General features: G+C 52.1%; 1 protein-coding gene across 3 annotated transcripts in view; it reads right to left on the bottom strand.

Annotated features, from left to right (window-relative positions):
- Window positions 1-6,144: 6,144 nt before the first annotated feature.
- MPPED1 (metallophosphoesterase domain containing 1) overlaps window positions 6,145-21,543 on the bottom strand; it is an 82,920-nt gene continuing 67,521 nt past the window's right edge. For all 3 annotated transcript variants that reach the window (XM_027540569.1, XM_027540567.1, XM_027540568.1), the window contains exons 5-7: window positions 12,572-12,687; window positions 10,697-10,810; window positions 6,145-8,480 (exon numbers count right to left, since the gene is read on the bottom strand). In XM_027540569.1, coding sequence (XP_027396370.1) covers window positions 8,362-8,480; window positions 10,697-10,810; window positions 12,572-12,687 — 349 coding nt within the window. In that variant the 3' untranslated portion in view covers window positions 6,145-8,361. The remainder of the gene's footprint in view (window positions 8,481-10,696; window positions 10,811-12,571; window positions 12,688-21,543) is intronic.

The raw sequence follows: 21,543 nt of genomic DNA on the forward strand, positions 1-21,543 counted from the left end.
CTCCATATATATATATATACACACACATATGTATATATGAAAAGTAAAGGAATCCCTTTTTTATTTTTTTAAATAAAAAAGAAACTAGAGTAGCCAAAACAAACAGCTCTTTTTGCTCTCTGTGAAAAAGGGCAAAAGCATTCATACCACCCAACTTCAAGATTTAGCCATAAAATTATAGTAATCAATAAAATATGATTTTGGCAAGATCACAGCACTTTGATCAATGGAACAAAATAGAGTGTCCATAAATAAATGCATGCAAATGTAATCAACTGACTTTTGACAAATGTGCAAAGGAAATTAAATGGGAAAAGAGTGTTCATTTGAAAAAATATGAAATTGTCACGTATCTCACACCTTACACAGAAAGCAACTCAAAATGTATTGTAGACCCAAGTATAAAATGTCAAACTATAAAATTTCTATAAGGAAACATTAGAGAATCTGCATGACCTGGGATTTATCAATGGGCTACACCAAAACCACAATCTATAATAGAAAAAACTGATAAACTGGACTTAATGAAAATGAAAACCTTTTGCTCTGAGAAACTGTTAAAAGAGTAAAAAGACAACCTACAGACCAGAAGATTTGCAAATCATGTATTCATTTAGGGACTTGTGTCCAGCGCCTAAAGAACCTCAAAATTCAAACACACGAAGACAGACGATCTCGTTTTTAAGAAGGGCACAGAAGATCCGAGCATGCGCTTCACAGAAGAAATATGGCAAATAAACATATAAAAAGATGTTCAGCATCATTAGTCACTTAAAAATGGAAATTCAAACCACAATGAGATATAACACACCTACTCAAATAGTCAAAATTTTTAAATACCAAATTCTGTTGAGGATGTGGACTCACAGGAATATTCATTATTGCTGGTGGGATTACAAAAGCATTCCCTTCTCCAGGGGATCTTCCTAACCCAGGGATCAAACCCAGGTCTCCCGCATTGCAGGTGGATTCTTTACCAGCTGAGCCACCAGGGAAGCCCTTTTGGAAAACAGTGTGATTTAAAAAGGGCCAAATAAAAGAATCTTTTACATAATGGGACTGCTTCCTATAGTACCGGGGTCATGGATATATAACTCTACTGCTACTGCTAAGTCGCTTTAGTCGTGTCCGACTCTGTGTGACCCCATAGATGGCAGCCCACCAGGCTCCCCTGTCCCTGGGATTCTCCAGGCAAGAACACTGGAGTGAGTTGCTGTTTCCTTCTCCAATGCATGAAAGTGAAAAGTGAAAGGGAAGTTGCTCAGTCATGCCCAACTCTTGGTGACCCCGTGGACTGCAGCCTACCAGGCTCCTCCGTCCATGGGATTTCCCAGGCAAGAATACTGGAGTGGGGTGCCATTTCCTCCTCCAGGGGTTGAACCCACATCTCCTGCATTGCAGGCGGGCTCTTTACCATCTGAGCCACCAGGGAAGCCCCTTACATGGATTAGTAGTCTAAAAAATATTTCCTAGCTCTGTCCACTAAGAGGGTCTAGAAATGGTGATACCCCAGTAGCAACTCGCCCACCTACAATCCAGATATGAATTTCTAAATAAAAAGAGCCAGAACTTGAAGGAGAAACAGCGAATGCACTGCGACAAGGGAAACGCAAGATGAGCCTGCTCCAAAGTAAGGAAGTGAAACAAACAAACAAAAGGAATATGTCAGAAGAGCACAGGAACCAACGTGAAAGAACTCCCAAATGGTCAGAGTTAGAGCAGTCTGAGCAACAAAGTAAGTGACAGCAATAGGTTCTAACCTAACGATTATCCACGCTGATGTAAATAAGCAAATGGCAGAGAAGGGGCAAATCTCCCTTACAGAACAATTTCAAATAATAAATGTAGGAGGGAAGAAGTTGGAATAGAAAATCACCATGAGAATACCGCAGTAACCACTGCTCCAGGCAAGACCCATGGATGGATGCTAAAATCAGTGGGAAAAGTGTTAGGCGGTTCAACTAGCCTGGAGATGGCTCCTCCAAATAGGTGTAAGTCAATGTGGTGATTTTATCCTATGTCCACGTTCTTGGATGCCTCATTCCCCTCTCCTTGAGTGTGAGCTGGTCTAGTGACTGTTTCTAACAGACCGAGTATGGAAAAGGAAACCTAGCATCTTTCCAGTGGAGAAACCCAGCAGATATCCTGTAAGTGTGTGATCAAGATTAACGACCACGTGAACGTCCCTGGTGGCGAAGCAGGTAAGAATCCGCCAGCCAATGCAAGGGACATGGGTTCGATCCCTGATCCGGGAAGATTCCACACGCCCTGGAGCAACTAAGTCCGTGGGCCACAGCTACTGAGCCTGAGAGTCTAGAGCCCCTGCTCCATAACAAAATAAGTCACCGCAACGAGAAGCCTGCTTGCCGCAGCTAGAGAAAGTCCACGCACAGAAAGACTCAGGGCAGTGAAAAAAATCAATAAACAAATACTTTAAAAAAAAAGTTTAATAACCATGTGGTAAGTCACAGTGGTCTCACGTAACCCCAGTATAATGCCTTGAGAAGAACGCATTACCTCCACACGCTTCTCCTCCTAACACACAGCCACAGGCAAATCCTGAGAAATTATTGGAGAAACCCAACTGGAGGAACAATCTACCAAATAGCCAGTCCTCAAAATTTTCAAGGTCATGAAAATTGAGGAAAGGCTGAGAAACTACCACCAACCCACAGAGGGCTACAGAGACATAAAGACCAAATACCACGCGGACTCATGGATGGGACATTATTCAGAAAGATCCAAAGGAAGGGCTAATAGCCTTACACCGTGCTAATCTCTTAGTTTTGATAAATGGACCATGGTTACGTAAGATGTTAACATCAGGGCAAGCTGTGGGGACTCTCTGTACCGTTTTTACAACTCTTCTGTAAATCTAAAATTATTTCAAAATGAAAAAGCTCTTTAAAGTGGGGAAACCATTTCCTGTTCAGGGCTCCCTCTTCCAGGAAGCTTTCCCTGATCGCCCTTGAACACTGGGTTTGATATTCCTCGGGGCCCCCAAGCCTGACCCTGACTGCCATTCACTGAGCCCCAAGCATGTGACAGCTGAAGGGTTCAGCTTCTTCCCTGGATCAGAGGAGCCTTCCAAAGTACCTCTCAAGCTTCCAGACAACAGGGCCTGTTTCCCATATCCTGGAGGACTTTGCAGTCTGGTCCTTCAAAGGAGGATGGGACTGAGGACCCTGTGGAGTGTCCAGGATCTTCTGCCACAAGACCCCCAGCTGGGAGTTGTGGGTGACGTTAGGGGAGAGTCTTGGGTGAAGCCCAGGTCCACAGAGCTTGTCATCTCTACTAGTTTATCCAGGGGGCTGGGGCGAGGGTCTGCTGGAAGAAAAAGGCCTGAGGATTTGGTCCCGGTGGAGGTTGAAGAGGGGTTCCCTTGTGGCTCAGACAGGATGTTCAAGACTCAGCTCCATGAAAGCCAAACTGCAAGAAAAAGCAGCTGGGGGCTGGGCTTCCTGAGTGTGAGCTCCCGTAAGGAAAGAGGCAGAGGGAAGGGTTGCAGCTCACTGGGCTTGCCCCCTGGACTCCCAGAGACAATAGGAGCGTCAGCAGGGACCCCATCCTGTATCAGAGACGGCTGGCAGCGGAGTGAGCCCAGCGTGCTACACTCTCTTTGCTATGGACCCCGCTCCACCACTGAATAAAGCTGCACAAGTCAGAGCCGAGCTGGGAGTGGGGGTTGGGGGGGGTGCGCAGTTCATGATGGCGTCAACCCGTCTCCCCACCCCCACCCTCACCTCGTCTACACTGAAGACAGCAGGAACACAGGGCTCAGGACTCAGCAGCTGCCGCGTCTCAGCAGAGCGGGTGCTTGTGCTCAGTGGTATCCAACTCTTTGCGACCCCATGGACTGTAGCCTGCCAGGCTCCCCCGTCCATGGGATTTTCCAGGCAAGAATACTGGAGAGGGTTGCCCGTTCCTCCTCCAGGGAATCGTCCCAACCCAGGGATCGAATCAGCATCTCTTTCATCTCTGCATTTGCAGACGGATTTTTTTTACCGCTGCGCCACCTGGAAGTTTCCCCAGCAGAGCAGGTACCAGGCGCTAAAGCAGCACCCGCAGTGAGACAGCGCCTCTGGGGTGACCGCAGCCCCGGCGGGTCCCTGCCCCTGCCCGGGAGCCCTGCTCGCGGACACAGCGACTGAGCACAGCCACGGGAGGGCCTCGAATAGAGCATCTCCTCCCCCCAGCCTACGGGCGGGACCCGAGGCCCAGGACCCGTCATTGCAGCCACGTCTGAGGCTCTGGCGAGGGAGCTGTCTGGAAGGGCGGGTTACAGGTGGGCCAGTCTGAGGACAGGAGAGGGTCACGGCGGGTTGATGCCATCTGAGCCATCTGAGCTACCCCCAGCCTGCTCCCCAACCATGGCTCTGGTTCTGACCCACAAATGAAGGTCTCCAGAGAGGCTCCTCCCCTCTGGGTCCATTTATCACACCCCACCCCCAGCCACAGGACACTTCCCCCTACATCTCCCAAAGGCACCTCCAGCCCCGGAGTCCCAAACAGGATTCAGCATCCCCTCCTCAAACCTGTTCTTCCTGCCGCATGTTCCCCCTCCATGACCAGCAGCCAACGGCCATGATATCATCTCTGGCTCCCCACACCCATTCTTCATCAACCCTACCTCCTAAATCCATCGCTGTCATCACTGCCATGTCCCTATTGCAAATCAGGTCCAAGAGAGATGCTGAGTGAATGTTTGAAGGGTGGATGGATTGATGGGTGGGTGAGTAGATGGATGGACAGTAGTTGGACTAGATGGATAGATGGATGGTTGTTGGGTGAATGGATGGATAGATAGATGGTGACCGGATGGATGGATAAACGGATGGTGGTGAGATGGATGGATGGATGGATAAATGGATGAATGGATAGATGGTGGTTGGATGAATGGATGAATAGATAGTGACTGGATGGATGGATGGATAGATAAATGGATGGTGGTGAGATGGATGGATGGATAGATGGATGGTTGTTGGATGAATGGATGGATAGATAGATGGTGACTGGATGGTGGTGAGATGGATGGATGGATAAGTGGATGGATGGATAGATGGATGGTTGTTGGATGAATGGATGGATAGATAGATGGTGACTGGATGGTGGTGAGATGGATGGATGGATAAGTGGATGGATAGATAGATGGATGGTTGTTGGATGAATGGATGGATAGATAGATGGTGACTGGATGGTGGTGAGATGGATGGATGGATAAGTGGATGGATGGATAGATGGATGGTTGTTGGATGAATGGATGGATGGATGGTGGTGAGATGGATGGATGGATAAGTAGATGGATGGATAGATGGATGGTAGTTAGATGGATGGATGAATGGATGGATGGATAAATGGATGGTGGTGAGATGGGTGGATGGATGGATAGATGGATGGTTATTGGATGAATGGATGGATAGATAGATGGTGATTGGATGGTGGTGAGATAGATGGATGGATAGGTGGATGGATGGATAGATGGATGGTGGTTAGATGGATGGATAGATGGATGGTGGTTAGATGGATGGATGGGTGGATAAATGGATGGTGGTGAGATGGGTGGATGGATGGATAAATGGATGGTGTTTAGATTGATGGATGAATAAATGGATGGTGGTTAGATGGATGGATGGGTGGATAAATGGACGGTGGTGAGATGGATGGATGGATGGATGGATAGACGGATGGATAGATGGATGGTGTTAGATAGTGGATAGATAGATGGATGGATAGATCAATGGACGGATGGACAAATGAAAATGGCAGAACTCCTACAGCTAGGGAGCTTTAGAACTGTAGTCATTATATCTGCCAGAGCTTTTCCTGGGCAACACCTGGACCCTGAGTTTGACAAGGGCTGGATTGGAACTTGCTGCTTCCGGGAAGAGGCCAAAGCTAAGGCCACCTTGAAATACTGTTTGGGGGAGGACCAGATGCTCGAGCTATGTGAACATGACAGGGCACAGAAGTGCACATGCCAACCACCTCTGAGGGAAGTTGGAGCCAGCAGAAGGATGCTAGTTGCTGGCACCCAGAAGGTCTTCGGCCTCTGAACTCAGCCCAGGACTTGGCCAGGAGGACACCTCTCCTCCCCCACAGGCCCCACACAACACCCAGAGACAGAGGAAGAGACACCGAGTGGACTTCTCTTTCTTTTTACAAAGACTTTATTGTCTGACATGCTTGACAAAAAAAAATTACAGCCACAATCAAGTTATGCCAAAATGATTGAGGAGCACGCCATCATCTTTCATACCTCAAGGACTTTTAATGAATTTTTCTTTTAAAGTAACAGCTGCCTTCATAACTTTTATTTTCCACATAAAAATACACCATATTCTGAAGATACCTTAGGAAAAAGAATTTTTTTTTTAAGTTTATAGTTCTTGGTCCGCATAGAAATTCAGTAGAGGCGATCGAAAGAGTCTGGAGTCATCGCCACCCATTTAAGCACACACACGCCGTGCGTCTGAGGTGCCCCCAGAGACCCTGTAAACATCCCCGGCTACCAGGAACCACGTGGGTTGAACAGGACTCCTGAAGCCCTGCAGGCTGCAGAGTAAAGCTGGCCCCGGCCAGCATGCTGCTGCTCCTGGGCTCCCTGGATGGGTCCTTCACCCTATGGGAGCCCCATTCTCATAGGGAAGGAATCACGGTCTCCTGGGACCCTGGGCTCAGAGATCCAAGTCCTCCAGGGCTCCAGGGGCTTTCCGTGAGAAATGAACCCGACAGGTGCTGAACAGGATCCTTAAAGAAAAAGAGCCTTGAGTCCTGCATCGCCTTGTAGGGGCAGAGCTTCGGGTGCTGGCAGAGCAGGAGGCTGTGAAGCCAGAGACCAAGGTTCAAACCCTGCCTCTGCCTCTTTTGAGCTGTGCACCCTCAGGCTAGATGCCTCACCTCTCTGACCTCAATCGCTTCATCTCTAAAACAGGGCCAGAGTACCCACCTTGCAGGAGCGCTGGAAATGGGATCACATCTGCAAAGGGCTCATTAAATGCTGGTTCCCAGGCCTGGGATGAAGAGGAGGCAGGCAGGGCCCTCCTCTCGGACACACAATTGAAGAGGGCACCAAAAAACTCGGTGATCCAAATCAATGATACTATTTTAATGCAGTGTTTTTAAAAACCAAAATTAATGCAGGGGAGAAAAAATCTATGATAAACAGAATACCTAAATTTTAAATAAAGAATCTAATGCTGCCCGTGCCAGTTCGGCCTCGCCGGCCTCACCCCAAGCAGGCCTGGCTGGTTCTCTGTCCATCAGAGAGACTTAGCCCAACGCTGCAGTCCTTGAAGTCCCCCTGGTGGAACTGCGGGAGTCCAGTCCCAGCTCTGACTCTGGTCCGTGTTCCCATTAGGGGGCAGCTGCTACCCGGTACAACTGTGAACCATTCAGCCATCTCAGCCAAGGGCAGGGGAGACAGAACCCAAGGGGCGAGGGAAATCCCACCGGGGGCCAGAACACATCCGAGGACAGCAGTGGGAGCCCCGAGGTTCACCTCACTAGGTTAAGAGGGGCGCAAGGATGAGTGTGTCCACGTCCCCATGGGCACACAGGGCATAGCGCTGCCTCGGCCCATGGACCCCCCGGCTTCTGGGTTCTGCAGAGCTCGGCACACCCCAGGGGACCAGGGGTGTCCAGCACGTGGGGATCCTCCGGCCCAGTCCTGGGTCTTCAACAAGCTCATTCTACAGAACCAACCCCTCTCCACCCCACCAAGTCCAGGCTCCAAGCAGGTGTCCAGGATGCTCAGGCCATCATTCACATCAGCAAAAATGCCCACAGGAAGAAAACACGGGACGGCAAGAAGCCGACGGCCGGGTGGCCTGGCCAGACGCAGCCCGATTCCTGAGACGTCCCTGATCGCTCCCTCAGAGGCCTGGGAGAAGCGGAAGGGCTGCCCGCACTCAGACTGCGACACCCCACCCATCCACCTCCCAACCCTGAGGCGTGCAGCCACTCAGACCCTCAGTGAGAGGGAGATTTTGTGCCAGAACTTCAGAATCCGTCCAAGAGCAGCAGCTTCCCAAACCCACGAGGGCGTCCAACTGAGCAGATGAAGACTCCGTCACGTCCCAAGCAGGACGCGGCTGCGAGCATAGTAGGTCCTTTAACAAGGAACACATGGAAGGGACACGCAGAAATCAGCGATGAGTGCGGAGCCCCCAACAGCCCGCGGGTCCCGACTCCAGGGACAGAGTCAGGGGTGATTTTCTTCATTCCAAGGCCTCAGCCTGTCGGCTGGGCTGTTCCCGGAGCTGGACAGGCTGTGTGCAGGGAAGGAAGGGCGGCTGGGGGTCCGTGCTCTCGGCCAGGCGTATGGAGCTGATGCGGTGGGAAGGGCTGGGGCCACAGGGGCAGTCAAGAGTTCCGGGGGGTGGGGAGGTCGATGACTATGGGTGGGTTCACGGGCTGGTAGTTCACGGTGCACACAGAGGCATTCACATAGGTGGTCGTCCCATCCGCCATGACTCCGTACCCTAGAAAGTAAGCACACAGTGGTCAGGGCTGAGCAGCGACACCAGGACCCGGAGCAATTGATGGTGGTCTGGCGGGTGTGGTAGTCAGAGGACACTTAGCCGCAGGGGGCTAAAGATGTCTGGGGCGAGTATTAGCAAGAAACTCCTCCTGACCTGCCGTGAGCAGCAAATGACATAATAATCCACGTGTTCAGCCCGGTGCCTGGAAAGTGCGTGTCGAGACATCATCACTGACATCATCAACAGCACCACCACCACCACCACCATCATCTCCACTTCTGCTATCGATACTACCATCATCACTACCAAGACCACAGCTGCCGCCACCATCATTATCTCCATCACCACCACCATCGTCACCATCACTGTCATTATCAGAACCATCATCACCAACACCACCATCATTACCATCACCACTTCTATTATCAATACTACCATCATCACTATCAATACCACTACCACCGTCACCACTATCACCACCACCACCACCACCATCACTGTCATTATCAGAACCATCACCACCACCATCATGTCCATCATCACCACCGCCACCACCATCACCACCACCACCATCATCTCCATCACCACCACCATCACTGTCATTATCAGAACCATCACCACCACCATCATGTCCATCATCACCACCGCCACCACCATCACCACCACCACCACCATCATCTCCACTTCTATCATCACTACTATCGCTGTCACCTCAATACCACTACCACCGCCACCACCATCACCACCACCACCATCATCTCCATCACCACCACCACCACCATCATCTCCACTTGTATCATCACTACTATCGCTGTCACCTCAACACCACAAGCACCACCACCACCATCATCACTACCATCAACATCACCATCCTCCCCACTTCCACCCTGGTCACCATCACCGCCATTGTCACGTACTTTCTTCTCCACACCTCTGTCCTCATCATACCCTCTTCCCACCACATCTACTTGTCAGAATCCTCTTCAACCTTCAGCTCAGATCACCTCCGCACCAAAAGGGACACTTCCCCTCCTCTGCACAGGTTATGAGTTCTTTGGAGCCTGCATTTTGCTTGTACAATCATGCAGGGTGTGGTCTTACATGTCCACAGTGGGACTACAGAAAGCGACAGGCGTTATTATTATCCTGCAGCACATGCGCCATCCACCTCTCCCATGACCTTTCAGATCCTGGGCAGTGACAGGCCAGGACAGGGACAGGGCAGCAGTCAGGACTGCAGCCACCAACACTGCCAGTCACCTTCACAGCCACCCTGCCCACTGCCTGAGATGATATGGACACCCCCCAACTCCAGCCATGTGGACACAGCAAGCGGTCCTGCCCCAGGACAGAAGGCAGAACCTCATGTCTGTCTTGGGTGGGGACACTGGGAGGAGAAGTGCCGCTAGAGCCCCTCAGGTAGGCAGGCAGCCCTCCACGTTCATTAAGCACCTACTGTATGCCAGGCCATAGAGACGTGAACAGGAAGACAGGCTTCCAGCCCTGTAGACAGCTCACAGTGTACCCCCAAATGCAATCCTTCTCTAGGTCACATCCAAATGTCCCCTCTCCAGAAAGCCCCCTGCTATCTCTGACGACTTCTCAGGCTAGAGGCACGGCAGAGTTGCAGGGCTCTAGGAAGTAAAATTTACCCCTGAGTCTTGCCAGACTTTGCCCTCATCTTCCTATGATGAAACACTTCAGCAATAGGTAACTGCCAGCCAGCGTGTAGACACGCATATGTAGATACAAAGTGTATGCAGGCGGTGGGCTATTTCCCACTGGCCAGGGAAGAGGTGACCGGGTTCAAGGGAGCCAAGAGGGCCCCCCTGAGAAGCCAGTGAGGTGCACTTCCCCCACCAGCGTGTGATCAAACCAGTCCATCCTAAAGGAAATCAACCCTGAATACTCATTGAAAGGACTGATGCTGAAGCTGAAGCTCCACTACTTTGGGCACCTGATGGGAAGAGCCGATTCACTGGAAAAGACCCTGATGCTGGGAAAGATTGAAGGCGGGAGGAGAAGGGGATAACAGAGGATGAGATGGCTGGATGGCATCACCAACTTGATGGACATGACTTTGAGCAAACTCCAGGAGCTAAGTGAAGGACAGGGAGGCCTGGCGTGCTGCAGGCCACGGGGTCACAAAGAGTCAGACACGACGGAGCGACTGAACAATAACAACAACCACGTGTACGGCCCCCGCCCTCGCTGACCTTCGTGGATGTGGCCGAAGACGTGCAGCCGCGGCTGGACGCGCCTCTGCACCGTGTTGAGCAGCTCCACGCAGCCCACCCGCTGCATCTTCTTGGGGACCCAGTCCAGGAAGCCTGGCAGGGGAGAGAGAGGGAGGGCAGTGACAGGGCCCAGGCAGGCCCGGCCCTGGCCCCGCAAAGCCCAGGTCGCAGCTCTGCAGTCTCAGGGACACGGCAGTCCTGGACCCACCCTGCCCTGCCCCAGCCTCAGGGAGGGAAGCCTGGCTCCAGCGTGCACCTCCTGGGGCCTGTGGCCTCCCCCACCTCCCTCGTCCCCTGCTCCTCCCGCAGGGCCTCACAGAGAACACACTTATAAGAGCCCAAGTGTGCCAGGCAGCACAGGGCGGAGGTGGGGTAGGGAAGACGGCTCCATAGCTGAGAGCCTCCAGACCATTTGTGCTCAAAGTGGCCTCAAGGCTGGCATCCACCCATTGCAGAAAGAAGCCAACTGAGGCCTGAGAGGGACAGGTGAGGCCCAAGGTGAGCCAGCAGCAGGGAGGAGTCCGGGAGCAGACTTTGCAGGTCAGAAACTTTCTAAACAAACATCACAAAATCAGGAAAACACCCTCTTTATCCACTGCAGCCTCACGCACGTGCCCACGTCTGCGTCTGCTCGCACGGCCAGCCTCCCGGAGCTGCCCATATGGTGGCGGCTTATTAGCCTCACATGGCTACACAAACGAAGAGTAATTGATTACTCCAAGCGGACAACGAGGGCTCAGCTCAGCCCCTTCTCTGCTTGGGCGGGAGAAACAGGTTTCTAAAACTGCTGGGGAGGGGAAGACGGATCCTGCAAAGAATCACACAGGCTGCAGTGGACCTGACTTAGAGACGAGAGAGAGAGAGAGAGGAGGAAGAGAAGGGGAGAGGCAGGAAGTGGGAGGAAAGTAGGCTTGGAGCAGACCCTTGGGTTTAAGTCCCAGGCTGTGTGACCTTGGACAAGTCACTTAACCTCTCTGTGCCATATTCAACAATTCGTTTAACAACTGAGCTGGGCTGAGTACACAGGCAACCCCCAGAGCAGGGGTTGTGTGTTGTGTGTGAAGCAGGTGTGGTGAGGCAGGAACTCAAAAGATGCCAGTTGGGGAATGGATAGGGAGGTGGAAAGTAGGGAAGAAGGAGACAGAGAGAGGAGGGAGAAAGTAAGAAACCTGCTCCAGAGCCCCACTACAAGCCACGTTGTCGTGCCTAAACCATGCCAGGGCCCTGGGCCTCCAGGTTCCCTCCATTTGGAAATGGGGAACATTTTGTGAGGGTGGAGGGAGGCACCCAAGGGTGTTGGCTGGTCGTCTGGCACACATAGGTGCTCAGGACAGCTTCCCCCAGAACAGGTATCAGAGCGAGGGACTCTGGGGCTGCGCTGGGCCTCACCTGACAACCTTCCCATCTGGGATGACAAGTGGTGTCATCAGCTGGGACCGAAGTGGGGGCCGTGGGGGCTGGGAGGAAAGCTGGAGACTGCTGGGGTGGGTGGTCTCCCGGGGTGAGGGGTGCAGAGGATGGGGCCTGCTGGGAGTGACCTTGTGGTACTCAGCCCCCAGGACCAGGTCTTTGACACCCCTGAGCTCCACGGTGCCCACCTGTGTGAAAGGGGCAGCTGAGTCTGACCTCACCACCTGGCTGTGAGCAGTCCAGGAGGTAACACGTGGAGCCCCCAGCACACAGTAGGTGCTCAGGAAATGAGAGCGACAGGGGGGTGACTGGTGCCCTAGCACCCTTTGGCAGCTCCCTGGACAGGCCCAGCGGCCCCGGCCTCAGCACCAGAGCCCCTGTGTCCTCCCAGCACGAGCGGGCATCCGGGGCCAAGCGCCTGAGGTGGGGGCAGGTGAGTCTTACCCAGCGGCGGTCCGTGGGTTATCAGGACATCCACGCCTTCGGGAATGAGGTTCCATTTCTCAAGCAGCGCTTGGCCACGTGGGAGGTTAAAACCCCAGCCGTAAAACCAGGGCTGCCTGTAGGAGAAGAGCAGGGGGTTCAGAGCTGGCCACCGAGAGTGGGGGCAATGAGAGTCAGGAAAGGTGGCCATCCGAACCAGTCAGATACCCAGCACCTCACACCCAGGAGGTGTCCACCTGGATGGGGATTCAAGGTGCGAATTCATCCAGACTGTTGCCCAGGTAGTGACCAGTCTTGTTTGGCTTTTTTTTTTTTGGCTTTGTCTCACTTAGGATCTTAGTTCGCAAACTAGGGATCGAACACATGCCCCCTGCAGAGGAAGCTCGGATTCTTAACCACTGAAATACCAGGGAAGGCCCCTGATGCACCTTTTCCTTCTGGCTTCACTACTAAAAAAACAAAATCATCTTTTTTCTATGATGAAGAATATTATTGGGTTGGCCATAATATGTTATAGAAAAAACAAACTTTTGGGTCAACCAAATAGTCATGTAATTTTTTTAAGTGAAAGTTAAAAAAAAAAAAATCTTGTGCCAAAGACCTCTCTTGCTCTAAGCCCTTCTAAGCAAATCCAGAGAATACTCTCACCTGTCCCCACGGTGGGAAAATGCTCATCCATCATCCTTCCCACATCTGGGGCCAGTGGGGCCCCCAGCAAGAGACAGAAGGTCCCAGGTAGGAATGCTCATTCCTGTCCCCACCCTGAAGCTCCCAGCAGGGGCTCCACAGTGCTGAGTCCACCCTCAACATCAAGGTCAGGGCCAGGTGGACAGAGACCAATGAACAGAATTCCAACCTGTTGCCCATCCCAGCCCTAGACGGATCAATGCAAGCCATTCCCCATCCCACAGGGTAAGCATGTGACCTTAACCCTTCCAGTTGGAGGCAACTCCAGATGTTTGCTTCAGTGATGAGAGAAGGAACGCTGTCACACCTGCATATCAACCAGTGAGCTTCTTACCCTGGGAGTTGTCAGCACCTATTACACTGTCCTAAAGGGAGATGGCTGGAACACATGCTCCAGGGCAGCAGCTGGATCAAACTGCACCTGACACCCACCGCACCCCTGCACTTCCCAGTTACGTGGGCCAATAGAAGGCCATCTGAACTGGGTTTTCATTGACAATGAAAGTATCCCAACTAAGAGTCAGCTCTTAGGGCTAAGTCACTATGAGATCCCCAAATTAACATAGCCTTTAGCATCTACAAAGTCACCATCATCGTCATCACCATCACCACCACCACCACCACCACCACCTTCACCCCATCGTCATCACCACCACCACCACCACCATCATCATTACTATCATCACCATTGGGGGTCCAATTGTGTCTCCCCCAAAATACTAATATATGTGGAAGCATGAACCCAATACCTGTGAATGTGACCTTATTTAGAAGTAGGGTCTTTGCAACATAATAAAGGTGAGGTCATACCTGATTAGAGCGGTCCTAATCCAGTGACTGGTGTCCTCAGAAAACACAGACACTCAGCGTAAGGGCCATGTGCAGTGGCTGCACAGACCGGAGTGATTGTCTACCAGTCAAGGAACCCCCAGGCTTCCAGCAACCACCAGAAGCTGGGAGAGTGACAGGGAACAGATCTTCCCTCAGTCCCCTCTGTAAGAACTAACCTCGGTGACACCTGGATTTCAGGCCACCAGTCTCCAGAGTTGGGCAGAATTGACGCCTGTTGTTTTAAGCTTTGTGGTTTGTGATAATTAGTTCTGCAGTCCTAGGAAACTAATCACCATCACCACCATCACCTCCTCATCGGCCACCCTAGGGACCTTCACACCTGCAACAAGGTGAGCAGACAGGTCTCTTTCTTCCTGTTTTATGGATGAGGAGACTGAGAGCCACGGAGTAGAGAGCAAAAATTGTCACCAGCATTCCCTGCACACCTACTTTTTGCCAGGTGCCAGTTATTCCTAAAGGAAATCAACCTTGAATATTCATTGGAAGAACTGATGCTGAAGCTGAAGCTCCAATACTTTGGCCACCTGATGCAAACAGCTAACTCACTGGAAAAGACCCTGATGCTGAGAAAGATTGAGGGCAGGAGGAGAATGGGGTGACAGAGGATGAGATGGTTGGATGGCACCATCAACTCAATGACCATGAATTTGAGCAGACTCCAGGAGATAGTGAAGGACAGGGAAGCCTGGCATGCTGCAGTTCATGGGGTTACAAAGAGTCAGAAACGACTCAGTGACTGAACAACAACAATCTGATTACATCACAGGAAAGGGTTCACCTAACTCTTACAAGAACCCAGTGAATTAAGGGCTAGGATTATTCCCATTTTTCAGATGAGGAACCAGAGGCTCAGAGAAGTGAGCTGGCTCAGGGATCTGGGCCCAGGTGCAAAGACCTCCAGGCTGGGCACCTCCCCACCATTGGCCGCATACTCTACACAAGTTGGTCGTGGGGCTGGGCTTTCACATTCAAAGCCTCTCATGTGCCCAGAGCTGCCACTAAAATCCCCTCATGGCCCGTGAGCACCCCTGGGGGAGGCTGACATCCCTGGCTATTGGCCCATTGCCTCTGCCTTGTTGGCAGCCGCCCAGTGCACCTCTATGGAACCCTGGGGGTTCCAGGGGACAGCATTTGAGAACTGATTTAGTCCCACCATGGTAGGTTCTGGACAAGACTGAGGTTCAGCGAGAGAGGAAGGGAGGTCCCCAGGGTCACACCGTGGTCAGTGTAGAAGTCATTCTGGAACCCAGAACTGACCCCCTCTCCCCGTAGCCTTTGAGCCTGCAGTGTCAAATCCTGGAACGTAGGCCTGTGAAGGAGGAAGATGAGCGGCCACAATGGCCTTTTGGGGGCAAAGGTCTTTTCCCATTTCAGACACTTGTGGGATTCCCTTCTGCCGCCAGCCTTTGCTCACCCATGACCCCTGCCTGGGACACTGGGTCACGTTTCTCCTTCAAAGCCCTGTCTCCTCCATCTTCCCTCTCACCCCAAATGCCCAGCACCTGCCCAGGGGAGGGGCAGATGTTTGTTCAATGACTGGTGTTGAGAGAGAGAGCCTGGATGAATGAGTGAGCTTGTGAACAGGATGTCAAACAGAACTCTTTCTGTTGTCTTGGGATTGCAGCCAAAACCTCAAGGCTGGATATGATCCTCCATTTGGAATGAAAGCCCCCAGGTACCACCCAGACAAACTTACTACTAAAAGCAAGCAGCACACGCCAGGCTACCATCTCCCCAAGCCCCCACCAGGCTAAGTTTTGATCTTGAGGGTGACTTGTGCCTCCTGCCTTGTTCTTGGGGCAGGGGGATGGATTTCCTGGACACCTAGCCATGAGTGGGTACCAGAGGAACCACCCGTATAGGTAGGGACCTGGGGGGGATCTGCCCGCGGGGCCTGTCAGAGAGAAATAGACAGTAAGGGCGGGCACGGAGAGCTGTCTGCACCCCCAGGTCTGGGCTGTCCCAAGGGATCCCCAACCTCAGGACGTGCCCTCCATGTGATGTGACCAGGTGCCTGGGGCTGGGGAAGGCAGTGAGGTGGGCAGCACTGGGGAAAGTCCCCTCAGAAGGTGCCTCCTTCCTAAGGCATACCTGACCCAGGCCTGCTTTAGCATGTCTGCAGAAAGCTGAGGGTTATCTCTGCAGAAAAACACCCCCTCCCGACACATACGCGATTTTACACCCAACTTGGAGGGAATCAGAAAAAAATCAGAGTTTCAGAAAAACTTCTATTTCTGCTTTATTGACTATGCCAAAGCCTTTGACTGTGTGGATCACAATAAACTGTGGAAAATTCTGAAAGAGATGGGAATACCAGACCACCTGATCTGCCTCTTGAGAAATTTGTATGCAGGTCAGGAAGCAACAGTTAGAACTGGACATGGAACAACAGACTGGTTCCAAGTAGGAAAAGGAGTACGTCAAGGCTGTATATTGTCACCCTGCTTATTTAACTTCTATGCAGAGTACATCATGAGAAACGCTGGGCTGGAGGAAGCACAAGCTGGAATCAAGATTGCCGGGAGAAATATCAATAACCTCATACATGCAGATGACACCACCCTTATGGCAGAAAGTGAAGAAGAACTAAAGAGCCTCTTGATGAAAGTGAAAGAGGAGAGTGAAAAAGTTGGCTTAAAGCTCAACATTCAGAAAACTAAGATCATGGCATCCGGTCCCATCACTTCATGGCAAATAGATGGGGAAACAGGGGAAACAGTGGCTGACTTTATTTTTTGGAGCTCCAAAATCACTGCAGATGGTGATTGAATCCATAAAATTAAAAGACACTTACTACTTGGAAGGAAAGTTATGATCAACCTAGATAGCATATTAAAAAGCAGAGACATTACTTTGTCAACAAAGGTCCATCTAGTCAAGGCTATGGTTTTTCCAGTAGTCACGTATGGATGTGAGAGTTGGATAAAGAAAGCTGAGCACCAAAGAATTGATGCTTTTGAACTGTGGTGTTGGAGAAGACTCTTGAGAGTCCCTTGGACTGCAAGGAGATCCAACCAGCCCATCCTAAAGGAGATCAATCCTGGATGTTCATTGGAAGGACTGATGTTGAAGCTGAAACTTCAATACTTTGGCCACCTGATGCGAAGAGCTGATTCATTTGAAAAGACCCTGATGCTGGGAAAGATTGAGGCAGGAGGAGAAGGGGACAACAGAGGATGAGACGGTTGATGGCATCACCGACTCGATGGACATGGGTTTGGGTGGACTCGGGCAGTTGTTGATGGATGGTTAGGACTTCCCTGGTGGCTCAGATGGTAAAGCGTCTGCCTACAATGAGGGAGACCTGGGTTCAATCCCTGGGTTGGGAAGATCTCTGGAGAAGGAAATGGCAACCCACTCCAGTATTCTTGCCTGGAAAATCCCATGGATGGAGGAGCCTGTTAGGCTACAGTCCATGGGGTCGCAAAGAATCGGACACGACTGAGTGACTTCACTTTCACTTTCAGGGAGGTCTGGCGTGCTGCAGTTCACGGGGTCGAAAAGAGTCAGACACAACTGAGCGACTGAACTGAACTAGAGGGAATCTTGGGATCATATAGACCTGGGTTAGAATGTGTCCACCTCTAATTACCTATGTGACCTTGGGCAAGTGGCTGAATGTCTCTACATCTCAATTATCCCCCCTGTAAAATGGCATAATAACACCATTTGCCTCAATACAGCTTTGAAAACAATTAATCCAGGTAAAGTGCTTACAACAGGGCCTGGTCCAAGGCTTTTCAACTGCCATCCTCTCCATCACCATCACCACCATCATAACCATCATCACCACCACCACCACCATCACCACCACCATCACAATCTCTATCATGAAAAACCCTTTCTGAAACCCACTCATGGAACCTAGATGAAAAACCTTTAGCCTAGGGCAGGGCTTTTCAAACTGCGTTTTGAAGGGTCAAACCACATTTAAAAAAAAAAAAAGAAAGAAAGAAAAAGAAAAGGAAAAAAGAATAGAAAACATCAGAGTACAGCATAGCAGGGAAGGGACACTTCAGTTAAATATATTTGTATTTAAATAGACACCCACATAAGGGTGTACTGAGTCACAAAGTAAAAAAGACAAATGCTTTTCCTACCACAGTTCCTGGTCAAAAACGGTTGACAGCCCTAACATAGAGCTCACAGCTTTGCCATTCTGAAGTCTGCAGACTCTGGGCGCCCTCAAAGCCCCACTTTGGCTGAGCCGAGAAAGGGTCCCTGCAGGGGAGGCTGCAGCAGCCTGGAAACTGCTGCTAAAGCCAAGCCCGGTGGTCCCCTGGAAGCCCACAGCCCATCAGCTTACAGGAAAAGGAGCAACGCCCTTCTGGTGCTGCCTTGCAAACACAGCATCCATTTTTCAAAAACCCTAATCAAATATTTACAAGAGGGGAACGAGACCTCATCAGTATGGAGAGAAGACGTCTGCTCGTTCCCATGAGTCGCGGCAGGAGCAGCTTGTTGGAAAAGACACTCAGCAACATATCAGAGGCCCCACAGGCCTCCCGGGAGCCCACCCACACGAGCCCCTGCCTACTCTGCCTTCCCTTCCAGCACCCAAGAGCCTGCGTCTGGGGGTGGCATTTCCCCAGAGATGGTTCTTGGAAACACGTGCCCTCACAATCCTGGGAAGCTGGAATCCACCCCACCCCCAGGGATGCCCAAGACATCTGCCCAAGGGCACCCAAGTTGGCATCAGACATCCCGCCTCTGCCCCAGGGCAGGATGCTCCCAGACTCTGTATGTGTGTAAACTGGGATAAGGACGCCTGTGCCCCAGATCTTACCCATTAGAGGGGCTCCTTCCTGCTTGATGCTGTGCCCCACTGGCTGACACAGAGGGCAAGGAGACAGGGTGGGAGGGAGGACATTTAAGAGAACGAAAGTACCACCACCACGAAAACAAACCCCCAGATATCCAGGGGCCCTGTCACTGGGAAATGGGCATGTTCTGGCCTTGACTGAAATCTGAGGGGAGCAGAGAGTCAAGTCATGCAAGGGACCGTCCAGAGGAGATGTTCCTCAGGGGGTCTGCAGGCTGTTAGCGGGCCTTTCCCAAGGGAGGCTGGAAGTGGGGGCCAGAGCAGCAGGAGAGACCGACTCTTCAGGGTGACCACACTCCCCAGGGTCTAGAAAAGCCACGCATACATGACATCCATCCAGGTTTATGCCATGGGACGAGAAGCCAAAGGGCAGGGGGTGGCCCTTGCCCTTACTGACAGTGAAGTTGGCCCAGATTCCCCCAGCATCCTCGTCTGGTCATTTGACCCCCTCTCCTGATCCAGCGGGGACTTTTGGGGTCAGAGATGAAGTTCAAGGCTGCCCGGGGTTCCAGACAGAGGACAAGGCAGGCAGGGGCTCTCAGGGACTGTCATCCAAGCAGCCAAGCTCCAGAATCCCCCATCCACCCTGGGGGCAGCCGTGGTCTGAGACCCACAAGTGTTCCTGAGACCCTGGTGCTGCCAGGGCCATGGTTTCCGGCCCCAACACCGCTGGCGTCTTGCCCGGACCCACAGCCTGACTGCCCCCAGGGCCAGGAACCCCGATGTCCACCCACCGTCCAAGACACATCACAGACCCCAAGGAGCTCAGGCGGATCAGAATTCTGACTGAGCAATGGCAGGCGGCTTTATGTCCTGAATTTCTGTCTTTCTGTTCTAAAGTAACCATTGGAATAATTTTCTTACAGAATGATAGTTGCCATGACAACCAGAGCAAATTTTCCTTTTCTGAAACAGATGTCTCATTTAGTTGAAAATTAGAATGTGAACAAACCCATGGGAAAAATTAATTCAAACTTTAACAGAGCGCTGAATACAATGTAATCTCTCAGAGGTTAACCCCTTAACAGCTTTTTTGTGCGCTTATGGTAACCTTCGAATCCCATCTAATTAGGCCCGCTTAGCCAATATAAATGACCTCCTCATGGCCAATCATTAAACGGTTTCCCCCTGAAGTGTGAATTCTGGGTTCCCTAACAGCAGGCGGGAGGGAGGCGATACTTGTCTGTAGAAAACACAGCCTTCCCTGCTCTGGTTTTTCCATCTCCCCAGGTAAGGCGCATGCCTCTGGGAAGGGGATGTACCGGGGGCCATTTAATCAGCCACCCCATCTCCCGGGGATGCTGGGGTGTGGGGCGGAGGAGGTCCAGGGTCCCCCAGGTACAGCTGGGCCCGGCAGTACACCCAGACCAGGGCACAATGCCTGAGAGCAGAGGGCAGGGGAGGGGCCCCCTTACTGGAGGATGCCAAGAGGTCACTGAAGTGACACCCACACAGGCCAAGCTCCAAAGACTGTCCACGAGCCCCCAGTCCTCACACCCATCCCGGGACACAACCACCATCACGGCCTCATTACAGATGCAAAATCTGAGGTTCAGAGAGGTTCTGAGATTTGCGCAAGGTTACCTGGGAACCAAGTGGCAATGGCTAGGACTCCAATCCGGACTGCGGACTCCAGAGCTGGGCGCTCCGCCTCCACCCCAGACCCACGACCGCAGCACCAGGAGTCCTGCCGTCTGGGACCCCACTTTCCCAGCCACGCTCACACCTTAGCTCAGTCAGTCCCCAGGACAGAGCTCTCGGGAGGCCCCCACTTGAGAGGTGAGGAGACAATGCCACAGAGAGGCCAAGCGGTGTGTCTGAGCACACACAGGAGGCCAGAGGGCCTGGACCAGGGCTGCTGGCTCCTGCATCCGGTGCCCAGTGGGCCGCTGACCCAGACAGGATCCCCCTGGGTGCCTTATTGCATGATGACTGATGCCTGTCCCTCTGAACAACTCTTGAGTGTCCCCTGTCTGCTCCCCTTCTCTGAGCCTGGCTGCAGAGAGAAGACACGCCTCTCATACACCCTGTGACTTCTACTCCTGAACCTTTCACGGCTCCCCATCACCTCCAGGGCAAGCCTGGACTGCGTGGCCTGGCACACAGGGCCCTTGGGCTCTGCCCCAGCCTACCTTCTGGACCGTCTGGCTCAGACTCCTCAGTGAGCTCACCACCCACCAGCCACAACGATCCTCTGCTTCCTGAACCCAGCCCAGCCTCTCCCCACCTCTGGGTTTTGGCTCGTACTGTTCCAGCCATCTGAAACGCCCTTCCCAGCCTCTCCTCGGAACCCATGACCCGTGATTTATTAAGACCTGAGTCAAAAGCCACCTCCTCCAGGAAGCTTCCCCTGATAACCTCCATCTCCGAGCACAGGTAACCCTTCCTGCTCTGAGAGCCCTTGCACTGGCTCCTTCTGAGCAGGCCCAGGTCAACCATCCCTGAGTCCTTCCTGCCCCAAAAGATGGCTGGGTCTAGGCAGATGTCAGGGAGGGCTTGCACCAGGTATGCATGAATGAATGATGGAACGAACTGACAGGTGCTCTGCCTGGCAGACAGGCAGGTGGGAAGAACTTAGCATGAAGCCTCTCCTCCCCGCATCCTCCCGATA

This window comes from Bos indicus x Bos taurus, chromosome 5 (genome assembly GCF_003369695.1).
Source record: "Bos indicus x Bos taurus breed Angus x Brahman F1 hybrid chromosome 5, Bos_hybrid_MaternalHap_v2.0, whole genome shotgun sequence".
NCBI lineage: Eukaryota > Metazoa > Chordata > Mammalia > Artiodactyla > Bovidae > Bos > Bos indicus x Bos taurus.